General features: G+C 45.4%; 1 protein-coding gene across 1 annotated transcript in view; it reads left to right on the top strand.

Annotated features, from left to right (window-relative positions):
• LOC138590840 (AT-rich interactive domain-containing protein 1B-like) overlaps positions 1 to 22,797 on the top strand; it is a 195,261-nt gene that overhangs the window by 9,283 nt on the left and 163,181 nt on the right. Inside the window, exon 2 of the mRNA XM_069661234.1 lies at positions 15,219 to 15,422. Coding sequence (XP_069517335.1) covers positions 15,219 to 15,422 — 204 coding nt within the window. The remainder of the gene's footprint in view (positions 1 to 15,218; positions 15,423 to 22,797) is intronic.

Genomic DNA, 22,797 nt, shown 5'->3' with positions numbered 1-22,797 from the left:
GTGGAGTACTCTTTTTTTCCCTTGCATTAGATATAGACAGATGTCTTATATGATCAGACTTGCGTTCTGCATTCGAGCCACTCCTTTGACACAAACCGGATGAGCTGGATTAGATATCGACAACACAAGTGAACTTTATTTGGAAGTTTAAATGCTGTAAAGATTTTAATTCCTCCAAAGGACATCAATACTCTTCATGATGTTTGTGTGCACAGTTATCTTCCCCTATGTGTGTGTGTGTGTCTCCCTGCTCAATGAACATCCATAGTAACTGTTGGCTAAACATTCAAAGGTTACTGTAATGTCAGACACATGCCAGAGGGGAGTGTGGAATACCACATTAACATAATCCATAGACAAGTGTCCCATTTACAAACATTGGCGTGCCGGGGCCGATCGCCACAGCGCTGCGGGAGCGCATGACGAGAGCGAGCGGAGGATCTACGACGCAAGGAAAGCGGCACTTCTCTCTGACTGGGAGAGGAAATAAGTGAGGGAAATGGCCGGCTGTCAGATTTTGGCGGGACAAATTATGATGCCTGAACCTGAAACGTTCTTCTGGGCTACCTGAGGCGGAGACTGGCGGCGTACATCGCTCACAGTTATTGGAGGATGTTGTCTTGTCTGACCTGCTGGCCCCTGGGTGGACTATCTGTTGTGTACTGTGAAATCTGCTCATAAATCTGTGGGTTTGGGTGTGATTTGGCAGCAATTTGTTGGAATCGGAATAATATAGTGTCCTTATATTTGACGAAATAGGTCTTACATTTGGGCTCCAGTCCGGTGTCATTGTGCGGATTTGACGTCATAGCTTTTATGATCAATTAATCCACAATCTTTCAGGGAAGTTATGTATTTTCTTAAGCTATTTTTTAACCTTCATGTGGGACTTGCAGGAGTGATGAATACAAAGCAACAACTGGACGAACACACTTAAAGCATTCAGTGTTAATTAGATGTTTTATGCTAGTCGAGGCGGCTAACATGTTGCCCTCTCACCCGCTGGGGCTGGAGTCTGCGCCGACTGCTGGAGTGATTGTTTTGATAATTATGTGTGCATAAGCCCGAGAAGATGCTCTCGCAGCACTCTGGAAAACACATTTTTTATACTTACAGCTCAGTTTGACTTGCCTGAGTCTGCGATTTCAGTGTTGTTTTTGAGGCAGCCATTGTTTTCACTCGCATAACGGGTATTTTAATTAGTCTGTCTTTGGAAATTCCCCGCGTGTGATGTGGTTTGCGTTGGACACTGCAGACTCTCACAGCTCCCAGACATTTATTTCTCCACTTCATTTTTTCTCTTTTACACTTTGGCCACATTCCAAAGAGCAGAGTCATGTGTGGAAACTTTACAAATTCACATTCTTCTCACTAAAAACATCGTCATCCGTCTCTAATGTTCCCCCCACTCCAGTTGTTTCCAAGTCTCTGTCTCGCTGTCTTTTTGGATGCTAGTTGTGGGTGACCTTGGCCGGTGACTACAGTGCCTACTCATTAAGTAGTAAAGATGAATGGTTCCATTATAGCAGGGGGAAAAAATGAGCGGGGCCAATTAGTGGTAATTAACAGCGGAGAGGGCGAGGCGCTCTGGAGGGCACCCTGACCCGACTCTGGAGGGGGCAGAGGGGAGCAGTGGGCCGTGTGCGCAGACGAGATGTAGGTATATATATGTGCGGGAAAGTGCGTATTAAGTGTGTATTTGTATATGAAAGTATGCATAAGTTAGGGGAAGAGATTATAGTTGTGTGTATTGATGTATAGTGGAGGAGCTTAACGTGTTTATATGTGTAATAAATGTCACAGGTCTATTCTTAAGACTTAAGGTAACAAGTGGGTGTTTATGGGATGTTTAAGTGTGTGTGTGTGTGTGTTACATAAAATGCTGTAGGTGTGTTTCCTTGCAGACATTCCTGCGTGCTGACAGATGGGAAAATCACAGGGGCATTCGGCACGTCAGAGCATTTAGAGGAGACCGGGGTCAACAGCCGGCAACACCTCTCTTTGACATTTGACCCCTGATGTGATGTCACTCCCCCTCCCGCGGCCCTCCGGTGTGGCCTGGGAGCTCGTTAGGCAAAAGGTCTGAGAATAAAAGGCCCTGAAATGCCAAGCCAATATACCATCAGCACTAATGAACATTTTGTGATGATTTTACTTCTTAATTGGGGGGATTTTTTTGTGCTGATTAGCAGTATTTTAACACCTCGGCATCAAGGAGAAACTCAAGGTTGTTCGCTGAGAGACTCTCTCTCTCTCTCTTTCTCTTTCTCAGCGGCTGCACTTGATTTATTCACCCCGCCTACCTCCCGTTTTTTATCAGTTCTTTGGCGAAATTGTCACAGCCGTGTAATCCTCCGGGTGCCACTGACTGGGAGACTCGCACGCGGAGAGAGACGGCTGTGTGTTTGTTACGGTATTGGCGGTGTTAGCAGCAGGTAGCAGCGGGTCTCGTGTCCAACATGGACATCCTGGCAAGTCGATAAAGCGACGTTCAATATACCGGGGAGCAAGGTTGTGTTGTCACTTTAACAGACATGCTAGAATTGGCAGTTAGTGAGAAGAGAGCATTTGTAGACGCTGGAGATTTTTTTTTAAGGTGTTTCGTAAAGTGCTGGCAAAGTGCTTCTTTCAGGGCCCCTGAAATTGCAATGCCTGGTAAATGGATGGTTTGAGGAGTATACAATGTATTAGAAGTCAATTGTGCATGGGAGGGCCTATTTTCCATATCGCTAGTCGAACAAGTGTGTCACTGTGTGTGTGTAGCTGTTGCATCTCTGCCCTCGTGGCTCTCGCACACATTCAGACTGTACATGCCTCCACTCCAGCTATTCCCCTGTTGCTTCTTGGCTCCATCACATGCAGGTTTGTCTGTGTGGTGGGGTTGAGAGGGGGGGTTAGTGGGGGCAGCAACGTACATCAGAAACCATTACCCATAATGGCCTCCTTCCCCACACCCCGCATATCCATTCCCTTTCCCTCTTCTGACATTTATTTTATGACTGCTTACATATCAAATATTTAAATAAACAGAATCGGGGGCTTCGGCTGAGGTTTGCCCGGGGGTGACAGGGGGGAGTTGCGGCGGAGGGAAAAAAAGGGGATGGATGATGACATTCATTTCCGAAACGAGGAAAGAAAAAACAGCGTTGGGTGGAGGGGTGGTGGCGGTGGTGAAGGGTGGGAGGAAAGGCAGCGGCGGCGGAGAGGAAGGGGGGAGAAAAAAAATGCTTCGCTTGGCTCCAATCAAAGCAGGCGGAGGAGGACGGCGTGTTTTTTCGCTTACGCCTGGCAGCAGCGGTGACAGACGGTTGTGTATGAGCATGTGTGTACCAGCGCAATGTTTATGTGCGTGTGCACGTTGTCACGCTCATCCGTCAGCATTTCCTGGGGACGCGGGAGGACGTGGGAGAAGGCCCTTGTGGCTCGTAAAAAGCAGCCCGCCGTAGTGAAGCAATATCAATTGCGCGGCAACCGCCAATGAGATCAGAGCAAGACGCAAAGTAACAAAGGGGGAAAAAAATAACAACAACAAAAGATACAAAGTGTAACAGCAATGAGAGGAGAGAGAAAGGACAGAGGGAGGAAGTGAAGGTGAGGAGGAGAAAGATTTATCTCTTTTTCCTCAGGAGAGGAGGATGGAGAGAAGGCGGGTGGAGAGTGTGAAGGGGAGAGGTAGGGGATGAAGGAAGGTGTATATATATGTAGAGAGAGAGAGTGGTCCTGGGGTGCAGGCGGCCAGTCTTGCGCTGGCTGGCGTCGGTGGGAGGCCCATTACTGTCAAGCTAATCTTAAAATAATTAATTGCGAAGTCGACGCTTTTTAAAGAGTATTGTAATTGAATCCTAAATTAGGCTTGGGAAAGGGGACGCGTCCTGCTTTGCTGCAAGTCTGTTCCCATTCTCCAGTCATACACACACACACACACACACACACACACGTACACACACATCAGTGGGTTGTGCGCACAAGCGTGCAGAAGGAAAAAAAAGACAACAGGCGAAGGAAATGCTAATGAAATGCATATTTGGGGAGAAAGGGGCCATCTATAATTTAGCTGTGCTCTTTGAATGTGAATGATGTGTGTGCAAGCGCTGTGATTTATTTTTGTTGTGCAGAGGGATAATTCTGTCAGAGTAGGCTTTTATTCTTGTAAACAAATGTGGGGAAAAGAGCAGAATAAAAGTGGAGTAATAAAGTAAACAGAATGGTATGAATACATTTAGCTGCTGGCATGAATAATTTGTATAGGGGATGGAGGGGCTTGATGAAGGCGAGATGACAGATATGAGAGCCGTAATATTGCCTGATGAAATTTTAGGTCGGCCTCCGATTCACTGTTTTCTGCTACTTGTTTTCAATATTGCAGCTTTGTTTTTGTCATAGATTAGCGTAGCTGTGCCTGTCTCTCATTCCCTCTCCCGCACAGGTAGGTAGAGCGCAGCCTTCTGCACACACACGTAACACGCACCTTTTGACCCCTCAGGTCCTCCAAGGCCCTTTTTTTTCTGTACGAGCCTCCGCGCTGAGGCTGTGCTTAAAATGAGCAGCTCAATGTGCTTTCACTTACACACACTGCTGCCCACATGGCTCCTCTTAGATGACCCCGGCAAAAACTATAGGCTATAGAACTCTCTGGATCAAAGCTCCGAGAAAAGGGTCTGCCCTCCATAAACGTCGGCCGTGCTCCATAACTCTGGCAGGAGCCGGGGAAGAAAGATGGCACGGGGTGCGAGGTCAGGGAGACAATAATGGAAACGAAGCAGTCAACAGATGCTTCAGAGAGACGTCTGCTTCGTTTTACAATAAACATATTTGTAGCAGTACGCGGAGCTTTGTGTTTAATATGCTCATTATTGACGCACAGAGATTACTAGAGTTGCAGTCAGTGAAGTATTTTGTGTTATGCTGAGCCGTGACTCAATCTCACCTCCACAAACACACCAGAACCAGTCTAACCACTCTGTCAACATGTTGGCCCTTGTCGCAGTTCACCCTAATGCACCCGGCGGTGCACTTCAGAAATAGCTTCATTGTCACCCGCGTTAAAATCCTTGTCAGAATTGAAATACAATTAAATTCTTCAGCGCTGGCGCATGAATCTGGCTGCATCTGTATGACAAATCAAACGTTGCTCGTGCTGTTTTCCAAATGTTTGAAACCTATTCAACTCCTATTTGGCCCAGATCTGACAGCTATAAACTTGGCCCAGAACATCCCATTTTCTCCTGGCTGGCTGGGATGAATAACAGCAGAGAGGACAATATTGTGGTCTAGCTGAGCATGCCTGACTCTTCTGTCTCTGTGATCCCTCTATCAATAAGGAACACAGGCCTGTCAGAAGGCCTGCCAACTGTCTGGCTGTCCACGCAGCCGGCTCTCTACGCAACATCTGGACACAGATGGTACGCACTGATCTCACACTCACACTCACACACACACAATATACTTATACACATGTTTTACTGATACTGGCAGACAGTCACACGCATGCTGTGCATTTACAGTTAGTTAATATAATGATGTGTGTGTGTGTGCATCCGAACATCCACACACACAAACATAAGGTAACTCGCATATTGTTTTTACCTGCATCTGTGAGATGATATATCTGCACTGGTTCCTATGTAAAAAAAACACCCATGTGGGTGAATGTATACAACACACACACACACACACACACATCTTGTCTCACAGAATTGGACACATGGTGAAATCTGTGTTGCAGCCAAAGATCTGCTGCCTCTCCTGGGAAATAAGCGCATCCCTTTAATATGTCTGGCCTTTAATAAAAACCTGAACATAAAAGGTCGGTCAGGGTTCAGCGTGTACAACAACACATGATAAGGCCGCTTATTCTGCCTATATAGATAGAACGTATAGATTTGCTGGCTCTGACTCAGATACAGTCAAAGTCGCTCTGTTGCTAAATCCAGACTTTAATTTCTTTTCTAATATAGTGGAAGCACGTAAGGCTGATGAACTCGGAGATGAAAATAAAGAAAGAATTAAAAAGAGTCTGATAATATACGGGAGTCCGTTATTTCCAGCGTAATCATATCCAGATCTAATTAAGGCCCTTTAATTGGAAATATCACTCAGCTTCCTCAGTCATATGCTTTTCATATGCTCTGCACCGTAAACATAGCTGCCCCCGAGCCTTACAATAATGGGAGTGAACGGTGGAGTCAAGTGTGAGTCAGAGGTGTGTACGTACAGTCAGGCCATGCATCAGGGCTCCCACAGGCCCGGAGCCTCTCATTGATCGACCCCCAGCCCCCCCCAACCCCACGTTCCCAGCCAGCCTCAGTGATTGATTCCCAGTCAGGGCCCTTGGAGATGGGAGGCCTTGCCCGGGCTCACAGAGCCTGGGGCCTCCCAGAGGGTGACCTGGAGGGGCTGCGGAGGGGAGGGAAAGCCAATTTCCAGGGCCCCTAACCCAGGTCGAGGAGCCCATTTCTGGGAAAGCCTTCACAGCAGGGTGGAAGAGTGGAGGCTCACATTCATTACAGGAGAAAATTAAGGCCACGGCTGCCGCCGCTGCGACTGCTATATAGAGTGAGGGGGGAGACAAGGTGGGGTGGTGGTGGAGTGTGTGTTCGAGTGTGTTCGCATGAAAGGTGGAGAGGTTAAGAGATATTGGTGCGCGGGGGTTTGTGGGGAGCCAACGCTACCTTAACATGCTATTACAGAATCTGTCATTACCACACACACACACACACACACACACACACACACACACACACACCGTTCTATTACGACTGCAAGCTGGGGATATTTTTCTGCCTCTTACAATGTTCAAGCCTCCAACCTGCTGTTTCCATCCACAGTGAGCGCCGCTGCAGCTGCTCTGTGAACGAGCCCCTCCTCACGTGACTTTACGACAGCAGAGTGACATAAAGTAAAGTGGGGAGGGGGGGGTGGGGTGAAAAAATTATATGGAAATCAATTTTTTTCTAATTAACTTTGTAAATTTCCCGCTGAGCTATCAGACGTGGGGGCCTCGCGCGTCGTGCCGAGTCCTGTAATGAAATCAATTTGGTTCAAATTGTTTCAGGTGACTTTTAATGAGTATCTAATATCCGCCTGAGGAAGGAAGGTCAGGATATCTGTTTGTTATTTGTGTGTTTTTTTATTTAAGTGATGGATCGCCCGCAGGAGAAATATGGATGGCTCCACCCTGGAGGACTGGGCAGCACTCCAAAACAAACAGCCTGAATGTAAATTCTTGTTTTTTAGTGGGGAGTCTCTTAAACTGCACGGCGGGTGTGACCTAGTTTGACAACTTCCTTTTATAGATACGGTGCAGTATATTTTCTTTTTATTAATTCCTTAATGAACAATGTTTTTATTTGGATGCTACACCTGTGTATCCGAGCAGGAAAAGTGTAATAGAGCTCAGTATCCTGGAGAAGGAGAGCTTATTGTGGTCTTGCTTTAAATGGAGCTCCAGCATTCATAATTTACTCCGCTCCCTCTCCTTCAATGGCCGGCCTCCCAGCCTGAGGAGCTCGTTAAGCTTTGCCTTACAGGGAAGACTAATGGATGGCAGAGAAAGCCCCCTCAGGACCCTTTAGCATCGTTTCTGTTGGTCTGCTCGCTTAGTATTCACTTATGTATTTTCACCCTACTCTGAGCACAATATCATGAATAACCATTGCTAATTCATAAACACACTCGGCGATACGGGACCTCGTTCATAATTATCCGAGCTGCAGAAAACGCTGTTCCTCTCCAATACCATTCCATTAGCAAAGGTGGTGATTTCCTCGAATAAGGGAAGAATCCAGCCTGCATTTTTAATACCAGCGTTTTTCGGCTCCGGGAGACGAGGGAAGCGAAAGGGCACCATATTTACTCAGATAGCCTGTTCTCTCTCTTTGGGGCAGATGGAGTTATTGTTATTTTCCTCCCTCCTGCTCCTTTTTTTTTTTCTCCTTTCTTTCATTTGGTTGTGTAACAGCATCTCTCCATGGGGTTCTGCGGGCTGGGGAACTTAGAGAGGAGCGCATTCCTCTCGTTCCACCCCGTCCCTGAGATGAAATGGGGGGTTTTTCGCCAGCCCTCCGCCGTCCCGGGGTCGTGGCACGCAGCGAGCACTCGGGACAGAGAGAGACAAGAAAAGACTGGGAATGTAGCAAGGCTCTCACTCCTCCACCTCCTCCATCAGTAACAGATTCTATGGAAATGGGCGAGCAGCGCCGCAAGAGGTGCCTTCACCATTTCCTGAAAGCATTTAATTTGCATTGGTTTCAAAGCAGTAGTTGTACCACCGCGCAGTCTTACCTAGAGGCTTTTCAGTGGATTTTCTTCCCCCGGTGAGAAACTTTTTCAAGGGGAAACACTGCGGCTGAGTTTGTCAGATGGTTTAAAAACACATGCTCAGCACGTGAAAACAATTGGAAAGGAAGAGAACGAGGAATTCTGATCTTTGACCAGACTTATAAAACACTACAAATGTTCCCTGGAAAAAAAGCTCTGAGTTGAGTTTGTTAAAAAGTGAACCCCAGTCATGAGAAACTGCATCCCTGCAGGAGATTCCACTGGCAAACATGTGAGCTGTGTTCTTCCACATGCTTTCTCTCTCCTGTTTGCAGACGACTGCATTTTACTTGTTTTCATTCTCTAATGGCGTGTCGCCGACATGTCAGCCACATCTCATTTTGTCATTGAGATTTTCTCTTCTTCTTTCTGTCCCTGTCGCTTCTTTAGCTCTCAGTCTTGGCGGAGGAAAAAGGGCTCCAGCGACCCCGCGACCCCAATCTCACTTGAGACAGATGAAGCAGCCTCTCTCCTCCCCCCTCCCCCCTCCCGTCCTCTCTTCCATCGCCCTCCTCCCCTCCCTTAATGACGTCTTTGTGCCGGCCGTGACGAACCAAACGCTCGGCAACCCCCCCCCCCCGCATGCTGAAGGGGGTTCGGTACAGGGTGGGTGTGTTTCCCAGCAGCGCGTGTGTTTGTGTGTGGTGTAAATATTGGTGTCAAAAGCAGAGGGCAGACCGATCACCAGCTCCGAGGACGACGCGGGAGAGAGAGCAATTATGTGCATTGCGCCAAACACAAAAGCACGCCGGTCGGCTGCATAACAACAGCTCCTTATCAGGCTTCTCGCTGTCTGCCTTTCTTTCTCATATAACAGCATCACTGCCAAACATACTCAGTGAATGTACAGTATATGTTTCTCCCTGTGCCCTTTATCACTCCCCGCACCTCTCTCTCTCTCTCTCTCTCTCCTCGGATAATTTCATGCTTCCGTCTGCGAGCCAGCCTTCATGCCTTGCTGCCTGTGCCATCCAGGCATATTGGGAGGAGGAAAAGGCAATTTGGCTGTACCCAGCTCCCCGCGGACCACTGCTACTCTTCACACTGTCATCCGTTATGAGACTTTTTACTAACAAGGCGTGCGTGCTGAGATGCAGGATGAGATTGTGTTTCAAGACGTAATTCACTGAATTTGGTCCTCTTAGCGATGCGGCAGTCACATGAGGATTCCTTCACCGCACACTTTCACTATGATTCTGCTTTCAGGATGGTGTAAGTTGATATGAAGGAGCTGTTAAGGCAAAGACACGTTGTTGTTGTCGGTGTTTAGTTAACTTGTCTGATCCCTGGCAGAGAAATGAAGTGATGAACAGTGATCTATCCCTCATGGAGGCCGGGCAGGGAGGAGTTAACAGCGCGCTGCTCCTCTCCTCTCCGCTTGATGACATCAGTATTGTCTCTGCATCCATGAAATTAATTTTTCTAATCTTAGTCAGCAGGAGCGGGGGAATTTGCACACATTAATATGGAACTCGATCTGCACTCGCCCACTGCTGCAGTCTCTCTTCTCCTCCTTCTCTCCCCCCCCCGCTCCTATCTTTTCTCTTTCCACCCTTTATATCTCTTGTATATTTGGAACCGTAGGCCCAAGCGCTCTGGGTTTCAAGCCTGAAACACGGAGCTTTGTTCTGGAGGCCGAGGCACCGCCGGGCCCCTCGGTGTAATAGGAACGGGAGAGCGCTCTGCTGCTTGGTAAAAATAAATAACATAAAAGACGAGGCTGATTGTCCCAGCAGACCAGCCGGCTCTGGCTGCAGCATGTTGATTCTCCCGAGACAGACGCGGCACAGAGGATAAAGAGGATCCGTTGACAATAATTATCCTTATTTGTTTCTCCTCACAAATACACACAGGCGAAAGCGGTTTCATTACGCAGGTATACCAGGCGGCGTTCTGCGGGCGTCCTCCCAAGAAAAAGAGAAGATAATCAATACCTAAAAAGGCATCTGGGGGCTAATTTTCACACACAATCAGGCTCGATGCTTCTTGCTAAGGTGATATTCAGAAGCGTTTTCACATGGCAATAAAATGCAGCGTGTAATAGTAGAAAAACATGAATCCAGCTCATTTTGTTCAGCACACTGAAGACCTGGAAGTAGATAAATACACTGAGCTTTAAAGCACCGAGACCTGCCGTATAGCATCATCGGGGCTGATGTACTTCTTGTGTATAATAGTTCTCTGAGCTGCTCTTGTGTGGCTCTACCAATTTCTAAAGTAGCCATCAGTCCAAAAGCAGCTTATATTGCATAAAGAAGATGCGAAGGAGCATCTTTTATAACAGTTTCGGCTGCATGAAGACGACAACGCCAAAGGTATCCAAAGAGAGATCCCACTGGATAGTTACTGCACATGCTAGCGCGTGTGCGTGTGTGTGTGCGCGTGTGGATAGTAAATAACTGAAATGATAGGCTGATGCAGACAGGTGATCATTTGGTCATCTAGTGTGAAGGACAAGGGTAGCAATAGCCACAGGGACACACACAGTGTGTGCGTGTGTGTCTGTTCAAACACGTTTCATTCACCACGGGCGATAAATCAGCAGATTTTTAAAAATAATTCCCCCGCTTTCAAAATGAAATTGGAATAATAACCATTTACCAGTATTGTTTTATGTTTGTTTGATCCCAGTGTGTGTCTCATAATCCACGTATCCCAGCCTTTTGTGTCGAGCATTTTGTCTCTTTCTGATTAACAACTTAGCACATTAAAGCGAGGAGTAAAATCATTTTTTGCAACATAAAAATGTTGAGCTCAGAAAAGCAATTTAGCAGGTTTCACCCCACAGTAATTTCACCCATGTTCTGTTTTAATGGCTTTGTTTTGCCAAAAAAAAAAAAAAAAGAAAAAGAAGCTCACGAGAGTCAGAGCGCTGGAGAGGAGTTCATAAATTGAATTTTAAATTTAGCAGTTGAATTACTATTGTCTCCCATGCCTCCTCCCCCTCCTCCCCCGTTGAATGGCATGCCCAGATGAACAAAAGTGAAAAACACATTTGAAGAAAATATAAAAACCATTTCTGCGTATTCCCTCCAGTTTTTTATCTGCTGTCCCTCCTGGCACAAACACGATTCACTCCGTGTCATATTCGTAATTTTTTTTCCTAAGTACAGCCATTTCTCCGAGGGGAGGGGAAAAAAATAATGTTTCAATTTGTCAAGAACTGTTGTCGTTTTTTTTCTCTGCCCGGTGGTGTGAGGGAAATGGTGGGCATATCTCTCGGAAAAGGCTGCAGTGGGCTGAAATCTCATTTAGTGGAACTTGTCATGAGAGCAGATATGAGGCTCCGTTTGGGGAGGCGGAGAATACTCGGTGCCTCTGTGGACAGGTGTGGATAATGCCGTGTGTGGAAGATGGACGGATGTATCACAGAGCACTGAGTAATTTTATTGTGGCTGTTTTATTTAAGAATTCTCCACAAGTGTGTGCGAGAGATCGACAGAAAGTGCAAGAATCTGCGAACACACGTTTCTGCGCCCACTTGAAAAGTTGTTTTCTGTGTCCACTGCTTCCCTAAGTGCAGCAGTTAATGTTTTTTTTGCATGTGTGTGTGTGTGTGTGTGTGTGCACTTGGCAGCCGTGTGAGGGGATTTACTTGTGTTGCGCTCAGCATTTTTGGCAAACGGAGGACCTCTTGAGATGGATTGGTGAACTGGATGGAGTTTGGGAGGGGGCGTGTGTGTCCCATATCACGGGTGGCACAGTGCCCTGGATTTCCAGAAACTGGAGAGCGTCGCCCTTTCATTCCACTTACTGCTGCTTGTGTGTGTGTGTGGGGTGTGTTTTGAGTGTACAAACATTAAAGCAGGTCATGCGCTTTAGAAAAACTCCATCATGGCTACATTGGAAACATATTACCAGCGCTGAATGAGCTCCCAAACATATCCCTCCTTCGATTTTCATTTGGTTTAACTTAGGGATGCACGATATCATCGGCACGTTATCAGTATTTGACGTATCGGCATCAGCGGATACGTCATTTTTCTGCCAATATTTTCCGCCGATAAAACAACACTTTAATAATGATAAACTTCTCCATGACTCCCTAAAAAAGCATGGTGTAATGCTGCGGCATTAACTCGCCGCAAGTGTGCTAACGCACTGCCTGCACCACGCCTCTTCCGTAAAGCGTGAAGAAGGGTGCAAGATGTCTGCGGACAGCAAGGTTGAGTTAGTTTGATGTATTTGTTCTGTGCAATAGGTAAAATGTACGCTAGTTGTGGCTATTGTCAGGATTTTCTCAGGGAGAGCATGATCCAAGCCTGTCTAAGAATCCCTCAGCATCTGATCAAAAACGTTCTAAAACTGGGCCGTTCACATCAAAGCAACGCAATGTGCACAGATGCAAAAATGACCGTCTCTGTAGCAACGAAACTACTTCTGCGTTAATAATATAACGTTGGTTATTAATATACCGTTAGGCCTAGGTTACATTAATTAACTAGCTGGATTTCTGTTATAGTTATAAAAAGAAATGGATGGCAGTGACAGTGACGTGCTCACAACGGCGAAGACGGAGAGTTAGGAATGAGAGGATCTGGAGCCGTCTTTGGCTACTGCTGCGCCAGAGACAGGGTGCTTACGCCAATTTAAGCTGTTTCCTGAGTGGCTGAAGTGAAACAGCTACATCATTCTGTTCTAAAACCAAATTTGGAGAAGTCAAATCTTTTGCAACTCCAGGCAACGGCTTCAGGTGCTCTGCAACTACGCCGTTCACACCGCTGCAATTTCTCTGTAACATTCTGAAACTGTTTTGTCGTGTTGAGAATCGTTGATCTGAGTAGGCGTGACATCACTTCCACTACAGGGGAGACTTGATGTTCTCTGCAATGAGGTGGAAAAAATATATGCCTAATATATCGGTAAAAAGGGTTGGAAAATATCGGCATATCGGATATCGGCAAAAAATCCAATATCGTGCATCCCAAATTTAACTCTCTACTTTGACACACTTGAAGACTATTTTAGTTGCAATCTGAACGACGTGATTAGCTCAATCTTGTTCCTGTTCAGCAGGCTCTTCACCGTCTGACTGAGCAGAGACAAATCATATAATGAGTCAAGGTTTTCTCGACAAAAAAAAAGATCCAATCTGGAACAAATTTTTGCATCTTGGACTTGAACTTCATCCGTCTTGATTTCAAAAAATACAAATGAGTTTTCTATCAACAGCGTTTTAAACTCCACATTGGCTCATAACTTTAATTATTCCCTAATGTGCTTTACTCTAATGTAGGCAATCATTTAGTCAGATGAGATGTCACTCTGCTCCTGTGGTTAAATATTTCACTTTGCTGCTGCAACGTTTGTATTAGTTTTATACATAAAGGAGGGCAAAGTGAAGAGTGTCAGCAGGGCTACAAACATGCATTAACACTCACACACACGTTGCAGAAAAGCGTTTTTTCTTCTTTGGATTAGACTCTTGAAATCCTGGTGATGCAGACCTTTGCAGGATAACCCCCCTCTCCTCACGTACACCCACCTCCACCTCCATGCTGTGAAATGACTTTTAGACACCCAGGAGTACTCATTCCTCCCTCTCAGGCGTTCTCTCTCTCTTTCTCCTCCACACTCTGTGAAATAGTCCAAACTACTCCACGCACATGCCTCAGTAGACAAAACCACTTTAAAGCCGGAGCGCCGTAACCGCGCGCACGTAACCTGCTGAATAAAGTGCTCCCATCCCCTGACATGTCTTCTCGATATTAGCCCGGCAATATGAGGCAACGGCAATTTCTCCTCTACGCTAGACAAGGTGATATTGAGTTGGGGAGGAGAGAGGGAACTGAGGAGGGAGCCGGTGGGTGAAGAGGAGCGGAGGGGTGGGGGTGGGGTGGGGGGGGAGTAGTTGGGAGATGAGAGAGGAGAAGTGAAAGTGTGTGTGTAAGAAACAGTCGGAACAAAATGTCATAAATCACACATGATCTCAGCGGCGGAGACAAAAGGGAGGAAGCATGAGAGGAGAGAGGGGAAGATAGAAGACGTCCACATTATCTGCCCGGCAGACAGACAAACACGCCTCTACGGGTGACGGATTAGCATTAGCCCGGCGCACTGTACCGGAATTTTCCAATGGCTCAGTGAGACCCCAAACAACCTCTAAAAAAGGCTCTGAAATACTTACAATGGAATAAATCGGCCCTGACACCTTCTTTTTCTTCCCTTTTTCTTTGATTTGGTTTTGTGTTCATATCAGAAGCAAGCCCCCGACGTGTGCGGAGCGGGTACTTTTACTTCCCTGCCCTGAATTCCCTCCTCGGATTCCATCTTATGAACTTCAAATGCCTCGTAACAGACCCTCAACCCTTACCTGTTGTCCGCTTGAATTCAGAAGAGCGTAAACTCAAATGTAATAATCTGCTTTTCTGCCACTTCGCTGTAAGCAACCACACAGAAAGCGAGAGGGAGCGATGCACGGTGATTATTGGCCCTGCTGGGCTGTGGTTGTGGGAACAAGGCCATAGAGTTTTTATTGCTATTGCTTCTCATCACTTTAAACAACATTTACAACACTTTAAAAAACCCTTTCAGACATTAAAACAAAGATACACGCTTTAGCTTTTAATTAAATCATTTTACTTTGGCCCTCTGCCTTGCCAAAGTTTGCTCCTGATGGCTGTGCAATAAACATCTTTGCTTACTTAAATCCATTTGTAGTATATTTATCACCAGTAGACCTTTATTTAAGGCTTCCACTCGCTGCGCAATTATAAAATAAATCAATGGTGGCTGAGGTTTGGAGTGTGTGTGCGCTAAGTGGACTTCTGTCAGGGGTTCCAACTTGGCAGATGGTGGATGAATTCATTTAAACGCCTCGCAGCCAATCACAACGCAGCGTCTTGACTGAACGTGAATTGCAGTTGACGTATGAGTAATCCCTCTCTTCCCCTCCACAGGTGGCCTCCATGGACTTCATGGCGATGAAGCGATCGCAGCTCTACAACATGGCCAACAACCCCTACTCCACCTCGCAGCAGCCAGGGGGCGGGCCTTACCCTCCCAGCCAGACGTACACATCGCCAGCTCCGCACAGATATCCAATGAGCATGCAGGGGCGGGGCCAGATGACCATGAGTGGGATGCAGTATCCTCAACAGCAGGTATGTCAGCAAACCTGAGCGCTGCGCCTCTCAGTGTGACTCAGGAGTGAGTCAGCCCCCTCTGCAGAGCCCATCCAGATGTTGTAGCTGGTGTTATAAGTGATATCGCTGCGGGACATTTGCTCCTCGTTGTGAATATTCTCCAGCGATTTTCCCCCTGAAGGCTCGGCGTGTTCGATTCGAGACGCAGCCTAAAATACCAGGCGGCGCATCTCACACCCTGGCATGTGGTGGTGTCACTCCTGCTCATCACTCAGCTCCTCTTAGACTCCCACTGGAGGGAGATGCTCTGTGTGTGTGTGTTGGGGGTGTACACTAAAATGTGTGTAAGCATGTTCATTATTCATGCTTGCTTGACGGAGCACTTCTGTATTTCTATATGCGGCTGTATGTGTGCGTGCATGCTTGATTTTGTGTATGCACGTCTCTTTGATTGTCTCTGTTTGTGTGTGTGTGTGTGTGTGTGTGTGTGTGTAGTGGAATGCTCTGTGCTTAGTAAACATAGACACAGCAGAGCCGACCCACGTCACACTCTCTCTGTGCGACACAATAGGCCTGTGTTGGAGACAATAGTGCTTCTGTCTGCTTTATTGAGTCTTAAGTAAATCCCATTTGGACTACGAGGGTGTGTGTGTGTCTGTCTGTGTGTGTTAAAGGGAGAGATACAGAGAGAGAGAGTATGCGTGTGTAATAATCTGTCTGTACTACTATGCATGTGTTTGCATGGATGATATGTGTGTCCCACATTTCTGGCAGATAGTGTGTAGGTCTGTGTGTCTGTGTGTATATAAGTGTAGTTTGTAATGAAACAGCAGCACAGTGAAAGAGAAGGGGGAGTGTTCCCTGCTGTCGCTGCCTGCTATATTTAGTAATCCTGGTCTGTTGGTCTGGACTTGGACACCTCTTACTGGGGCGAGCGAGCTTCCACACATTGCAAGAACGCAGAGAGAGAGATGGAGAGAGGAGGGAAACGCAGATGGACGAACAGACAGATTCCTACATTGTCTAAAAATATTGTGTAAATGTGCGTACATGCAGTGGCAGAGAAAATTGGCATATAACATTTTTATTGCAGCTTGAATCTCACAGCAAAATTTTCACAGCATGTAGTGAAGATATATGTTGTATTTCTTTAAGGAAACATCACGTGGAGACACAGAAGACATGCACAATACATCTAAGTGTTTATACACTGACTTTAACAGATGATGATCAGTCTTTGTAATATTTTGGTTATGTGTGTTCATAATGATAATAATCATAATGATAATTTCAACTGAATTGATCATTGTTTTGGTCTTTAAGTCACGATAAATGAATGGCTACAAAGTAGGGATGCACGTTATCGGTATCTGCAGATAATGGCTTGAAAATGACATATCGGCATAATGTTCTGCTGATATTTTCAGCCGATAAAATGCTTTAATCTGCCTAAATGCTCGATGATTCCCTAAAAAAGCTTGACGTTATGCAACAACATTAACTCGGCGCGAGTGTGCGTGCGCACTGCCTGCGCAAAGTCATCAACAATATACAAATGAAGACTAAAAAGTCACAGAAACTCGAGCCAATGAATAGAAGTTAAACAACTTTCACAACTCTTAACTAGCTAACAGTTAGCTCACATTAATCCTCATTGTACCGGACTTAACATCAAACACGCCGAAAATACACTTGCTAACAGAGAGTAGCATAGACAGCAGTGCAAAGCTAACCTACATGTCAAGATGTCTACGGTATAGCAGTTTTTGGCCACTACAATAAGAGTAGGCATCATATCAATTCCACTACAGGGGAGACTTGTTGTTCTTTGCCATTAGGTGGAAAAAAATATGTGCCTAATATATCGGTATCGTAATGAGCAATCGGCAAAAAGGGTTGGAACATATCAGCATATTGGATATCGGCCTAAAATCCAATATGGTGCATTCCTAATGCAAAGTAATGAATAAAGTCAAACAGAGATTACAGCTGTGACTGAAAGGTGTAGGCCCGAAGCCAGAGCTTATTACCTACCTACCCTGATCACAATACAAATAAATAGTTCAATAATAACAAGTATAACATGCTAAACCAATGATTTAACTCCATTAAACAGCACTCAATTTGTCCCTCTGGTAACACTTCGCACTGCAGTCCTCACAGGGAGACTTTATCTTAGACTTCATTCCCCACATTAACTTGTCAGACGCATTTTGATGTCAACACTCTCAAAAAGAGCATTATTAGGTTTTGCAGTATGAAATATACACATTTGGGAGCGAGCGGATGTGAAGGCAGGCTGTGCATTGAGAGTAATGCAAACACATAATGACGCACAGTCACTAACATTCAAAAAAATCCATCCCTGGTTCTGTTTTGTGATGAAATCCTCGGGCGTATTACATAGCCCGAGCGTAGCGCTATGGAACGTAATTAGTTCAAATAGAATTAGTTGTTCACTCTGGCTATAGCCATGGGAAATGCGCTTCTAAAGTTTCTAATTATCTGGCTCTGGCTTTAAAAGCAGCACCACTGCATTGCCTATCTGCAGCCAGTGAAATCTAGCTCACAGTAATGAGTTCGGAGGAGGAGGTTTAATTCCACCCTCTCAGATGAGCGTAATGAGCCTCACCTACAGAAAAGCGGTCAGGGGTCTGATCAGGGAGGAGCGGGGAGGGCTAAAAATGAACGCCCCAGATGTGTACTGCAAAATATTCTCTGTATCGAGCCTGAAAGTAACTATTAATTGCATATGAAAAGAGGCACAAAACGCAGTTAAGATGGACATGATTGCAGTCGTGTCTGGAGGAGGGGAAATGAGCCGACCGTCCTCCCTTTTTAACCTCAGATGATGCAAAACGGTCCGAGGATCAGCTGCAAAAAGAAACATTCTCACCATCTCGGTTGCGGTGAGATCAGCGAGGGGTACTGTGGGTGATGTAAGACGCGGCACACACATCCCCCATGATGCATCGCGCTGCAGGGCTCAGACCTCAGCTTGTCACAGCTAAGCATGCTGGGATGTTGCCAGGCAACGTGACGTCAACAAAGATATGCGTGTACGTCTATCTCTGTGATTTCCTCGGAAATGCGTGACTGTATGTGAGTGTGTGTGTTTATACGTGTGTGTGTTGTGGGCTTTAGCCGAGGAACAAAAGGTCCTCTTTGACTTCCCCTGAAATAATTATGATTAAATCATGCTTAAATTAAGCCACACTCATATTAGATTATAACTCCAAAGCATTACATACATTCTATCCAGTGGAAGCAGTGGACACGTGTAGGGGCTCATCTCCATCCTTTATATAAGACTCAAACCATGCCGACTGTGTTAATATCAGTAAGAGCTTTGAATGAACCTGGTCAGAGCAGCTGTCCAATTATTGCAGGTATTTTAATTCAGAATACATTTTTATTCTTGTCTTTGCTTTTATTTTGAAATATCTGACCCTGAAGTAAACCCTGTACAATGACAGTGACTTGCAGGACTCTAATAGGACTAAGGGGTTAAAACAAGGGCTACACGATAATGGATAAAACTGCGATACTGCGGAAAATCTTTTTTGCTACATTTGCAATTTAAAAAAATACAAAATACCAGATAAATGCAGTGTTTTAATTAATAATTACACATTTTATTATTTGGGACTTTTATGTCCATTTTCTTCTAACAAAACAAAACTTGTCTCCTACTTTTACCACACTTGGTTCAGCGTCTTTGATGCCCACATAAAAAAGTAGAGAGTTCAGGCGGCGTCACATTTCTTTATGAAATAAATACAAACTGCAGTTGAATTACTTATATGTAGAATGTATGTAATGTTTGTTTAATTGGCGCAATCAGCCCAGTGACGGTAACTTTTTGAAACAAAAGCTCACGTCTCCTACTTTCTGTCAGCATACACATCCTCGCGCAGTGTGTGCGCTGAATGTTTAGCCGTCAAAAAGTAAACCCCCCTCCGAGGGATGTCCTCTATGTGAACGGTCCGCTAATGTGGCCTCAGTGTTAACCGAGCTGCTGCTGATAACAGGCCACCTCGCGTAACAGAGCGTCTGCCTCGATAATCCCTCCGACCAGATCTGTGACGGCAGCTGCTTTGCATGTTTACAGTTTACAGGCATGTGACACACAGACTCTGCTGCACTAGTGTGAAATGTGACTGAATCTGCACCGAGCAACAGTAAAGTAACAGCTTGATGTGTTCCACTTAATTTGCTACTACTGCACATGCGCACATCGCAATTGCAATTGATAAACGATATAACATGCGGCCCTAGTTGAAACACCAACCATGAAGCGAGCCTCTCTCTCTTTTCCCTCCCTTTTTTAAGGAAAAAAATAGTCCCTATGAAAACTCTCGACAAAGGCTTGTGGATTATATTAAAGGTTTCCAAAGGTGTTCCTTTTCAGAACATGACATCTTTTTTAATCTCTTTGGCATGTGTATACCCAAAAATGTCAATGAAGCTAATTTATTTTCATTTATATTATATGTCTGCACCTTTAAATACACAGCTACAGGTTGTTATATTGTTGTATTTACATCATGACATTTACATGCTCTGTAGCATATAAAGAAGTTGTGCAGGAGAGGGAAGAAGCTAAGCGCTAACACAAAGACCTCTCCTATAGTTCATGTAAACACCTTGAGTGAACTGTAACTTTAATGTGGTTGTTAACAGCTGTAGAGTTATTGCTGAGCATGTGGAGACAGTGTCACATTGAGTGTAACCCAGAGGCTAAATGTGACCCTTCAGTCCGGCTTGAGTCATTGTTTCTGGGGGACCTTGTTTACCTGTTCAGGCCTTCTCGTTGTACACGAGGAGCCCTCTCTGTCTCGTCTACTCTTTTACAATCACACGGATGCCTGCACAGACAGTATACCTACTGTACGCACATGTAGACGCGATCGTACATGCACACTCACACACTCTCTGACACATTCTTAGCAGTGATTTCACTACCAATTAGGCACTTTGCTCATGGCCTCCTTTCCTTAATCCAGCCACAGGAGGCAAGCACAGACAGCGATCTCACTGTTGATGTCTCAGAGAGAGAAAAAAACACAAGCTTTCCTACCAAGCCTGCAGCAAAAAAGCCTAGAACTTGCATTAGAGGTGGTTAGCGTCACGCTGCGTCTGCATGCATGTGTGTGAGAGACAGTTTGATAGTGTCACAAAGGTCGACAGACGCAGCATGCATGTGTGAGAGACAATGTGTGTGCGTGCGTGTGGAGTGATGGGAACCAGAACAAACATATCTGCAGAAGAAGAAAAAAAAAAAGGAAAGGCAGAGGAGGAAGTTAGAAGAGGAGGAAGCGGGTGTGTCTTGGGGATGACAGGCCACACGAGAGGAGCGTCTGTTTGGGAAGTGGAATGAAGTTGAAAGCGAAGGGGAAAAAAAACAGTGCAGCCAATTCTTAGCGTAATTTCCTGTGATTTCAAAGTTGGCAGACAGAGAGGAAAAGGAATTTGAAGGAAACATTAGTGTTTGATGTGAGACGAGGGGATGGAGAAAAAGCAGGAAGAAAAAAAAGATGCATCCTGGGAAATGAAAGAGAGAGGGAGGAAGTTGTGTGTGTGGATGGGGGTGAATGTGTCAAAGAGTCAGGCAGAAACCATTACAACTGCTGGCTGTTTGTTCCTCACACACCGCGCCAACTTAATAGAAGCCAAGCAGTTAAAGTCAAGTGGAAATGTGGCTGACCTGCCGCATGTTCAGTCCATACAAACCACAAACACTACTTTGTGTACCTTTTATTAACTCGCACTTAAAGATTAGTTTGCAGTAATAAACAGCAGGCAGAGAAAAACAAAGACAAAAGACAAACAACACATCTGTATTCTTTAAAATGCCGTTATTCTTTTCAACTGGACTACAGCTGTGTACATTCCCGAATCATCTGCATAATTTCAAGATGGCTCTCCCCCTTTGTTTTTATTTACACCATGTGTTTCATTCTCGCAATACAGCAACATGTTTCACAGCGGTTTCAAAACAGCTGAAACCACTAAACTCAAATCAGCGCCGAGCCATCGTGAACAATGCTTTTATTGCTTTTTCTAAATAGTTGTAGACACTCAATAAAGCTTTTATTTCGATTAAACGCTTATAATAATCATTTAAAAATCTTTCATGGTGAAGTAAAGTGACTGAAGAGGACTTTTTCCACATTGCACGTTTATAACACGTCACAGTAGGGCAGGCACAGGTGTAAATAATAAAGTTAATGATGGCTGAATTCCATTTAGCTGCTCCAGCGTGAGGGTGCTGCTATTGTGCAAGCTGTCTCACTGTTGTGGCATATTGGGACACCTGAAAGAGCCATATTAATGTTATTAGTTACACATTTCACTTTTCCTACTACAACATGGCAAAAAGTCTGCTGTGAAAAACAATGATAGAATTAAGCAACACTGAATGTTGTCAGTATTGGTACTGAGTGTTTGGTGTTTGAATTGTGCAGGGGGGTGCAGTGGTTAGGGCTGTCGCCTCACAGCTAGAAGGTTGGTAGTTTGAATCCCGGCTCGGAGGTAGGGGGCCTTTCTGTGTAGAGTTTGCATGTTCTCCCCGTGCATGCGTGGGTTCCGTCCGGGTACTTCCTCCCACAGTCCAAAGACATGCTCGTTAGGTTCACTGGTGACGCTAAAATTGTTGTGAGAGTGAAAGGCTGTCTGTTATTTGTTGATGTGTCAGCCCTTTGATTGACTGGGGATCAGTCCAGGGTGTACCCCACCTCTCGCCAAATGACAGCTGGGATAGGCTCCAGCCCCCCCGCGACCCTGAACAGGATAAGCGGTATAGATGATGGATGGATGGATGGATGGTGTGCCACTTAGTGGGAAGTTAGCATGTTTTGTCTGTTGGTTGTTCGAGGATGGTCATGATTAGTGTTTGCTTTACTGCTTAGTTTTTTTTTTAGTAGTTTAATGCTGTTTTGTTTTACAAAGGATAAGGTTTTAATTTCCTTCAACTGATCAGGGGCGGCTGTGGCTCTGTGGTAGAGTCAGTCGCTTCTAAATCGAACGGTTGGCGGCTCGATCCCAAGCTCCCTCTGTCTAGATGTTGAAGTGTCCTTAGGCAAGACACTGAACCCTATATTGCCCGTGGTGGCATAGCCATCGGGTATGAATGTGAAGACCGATTGACAGTTGGGCACTTTACGTAGCAGCCTCTGCCATCAGTGTGTGAATGTGTGTGAATGGGTGAATGTGACATGTAGTGTAAAAGCACATTGAGTGGTCGCAAGACTAGAAAAACACTATATAAGTACAGCCCATTTACCATCTTTGATCTCTCTGAAGTGTCCTCCGCCCAGGGACCGGACTATAGAACAAAATTTGCTTTTATCTATACCTGAAAAAATTGATGTATTATCCTCCGTCCCTGCTC

This window comes from Semicossyphus pulcher, unplaced genomic scaffold (assembly GCF_022749685.1).
Source record: "Semicossyphus pulcher isolate SPU_LCO1_2020_fin unplaced genomic scaffold, fSemPul1.0.p SCAF_14, whole genome shotgun sequence".
Taxonomy (NCBI): Eukaryota; Metazoa; Chordata; class Actinopteri; order Labriformes; family Labridae; genus Semicossyphus; species Semicossyphus pulcher.
The sequence above is the reverse complement of the archived record's forward strand: the minus strand, read 5'-3'. Positions and strand labels throughout refer to the sequence as shown.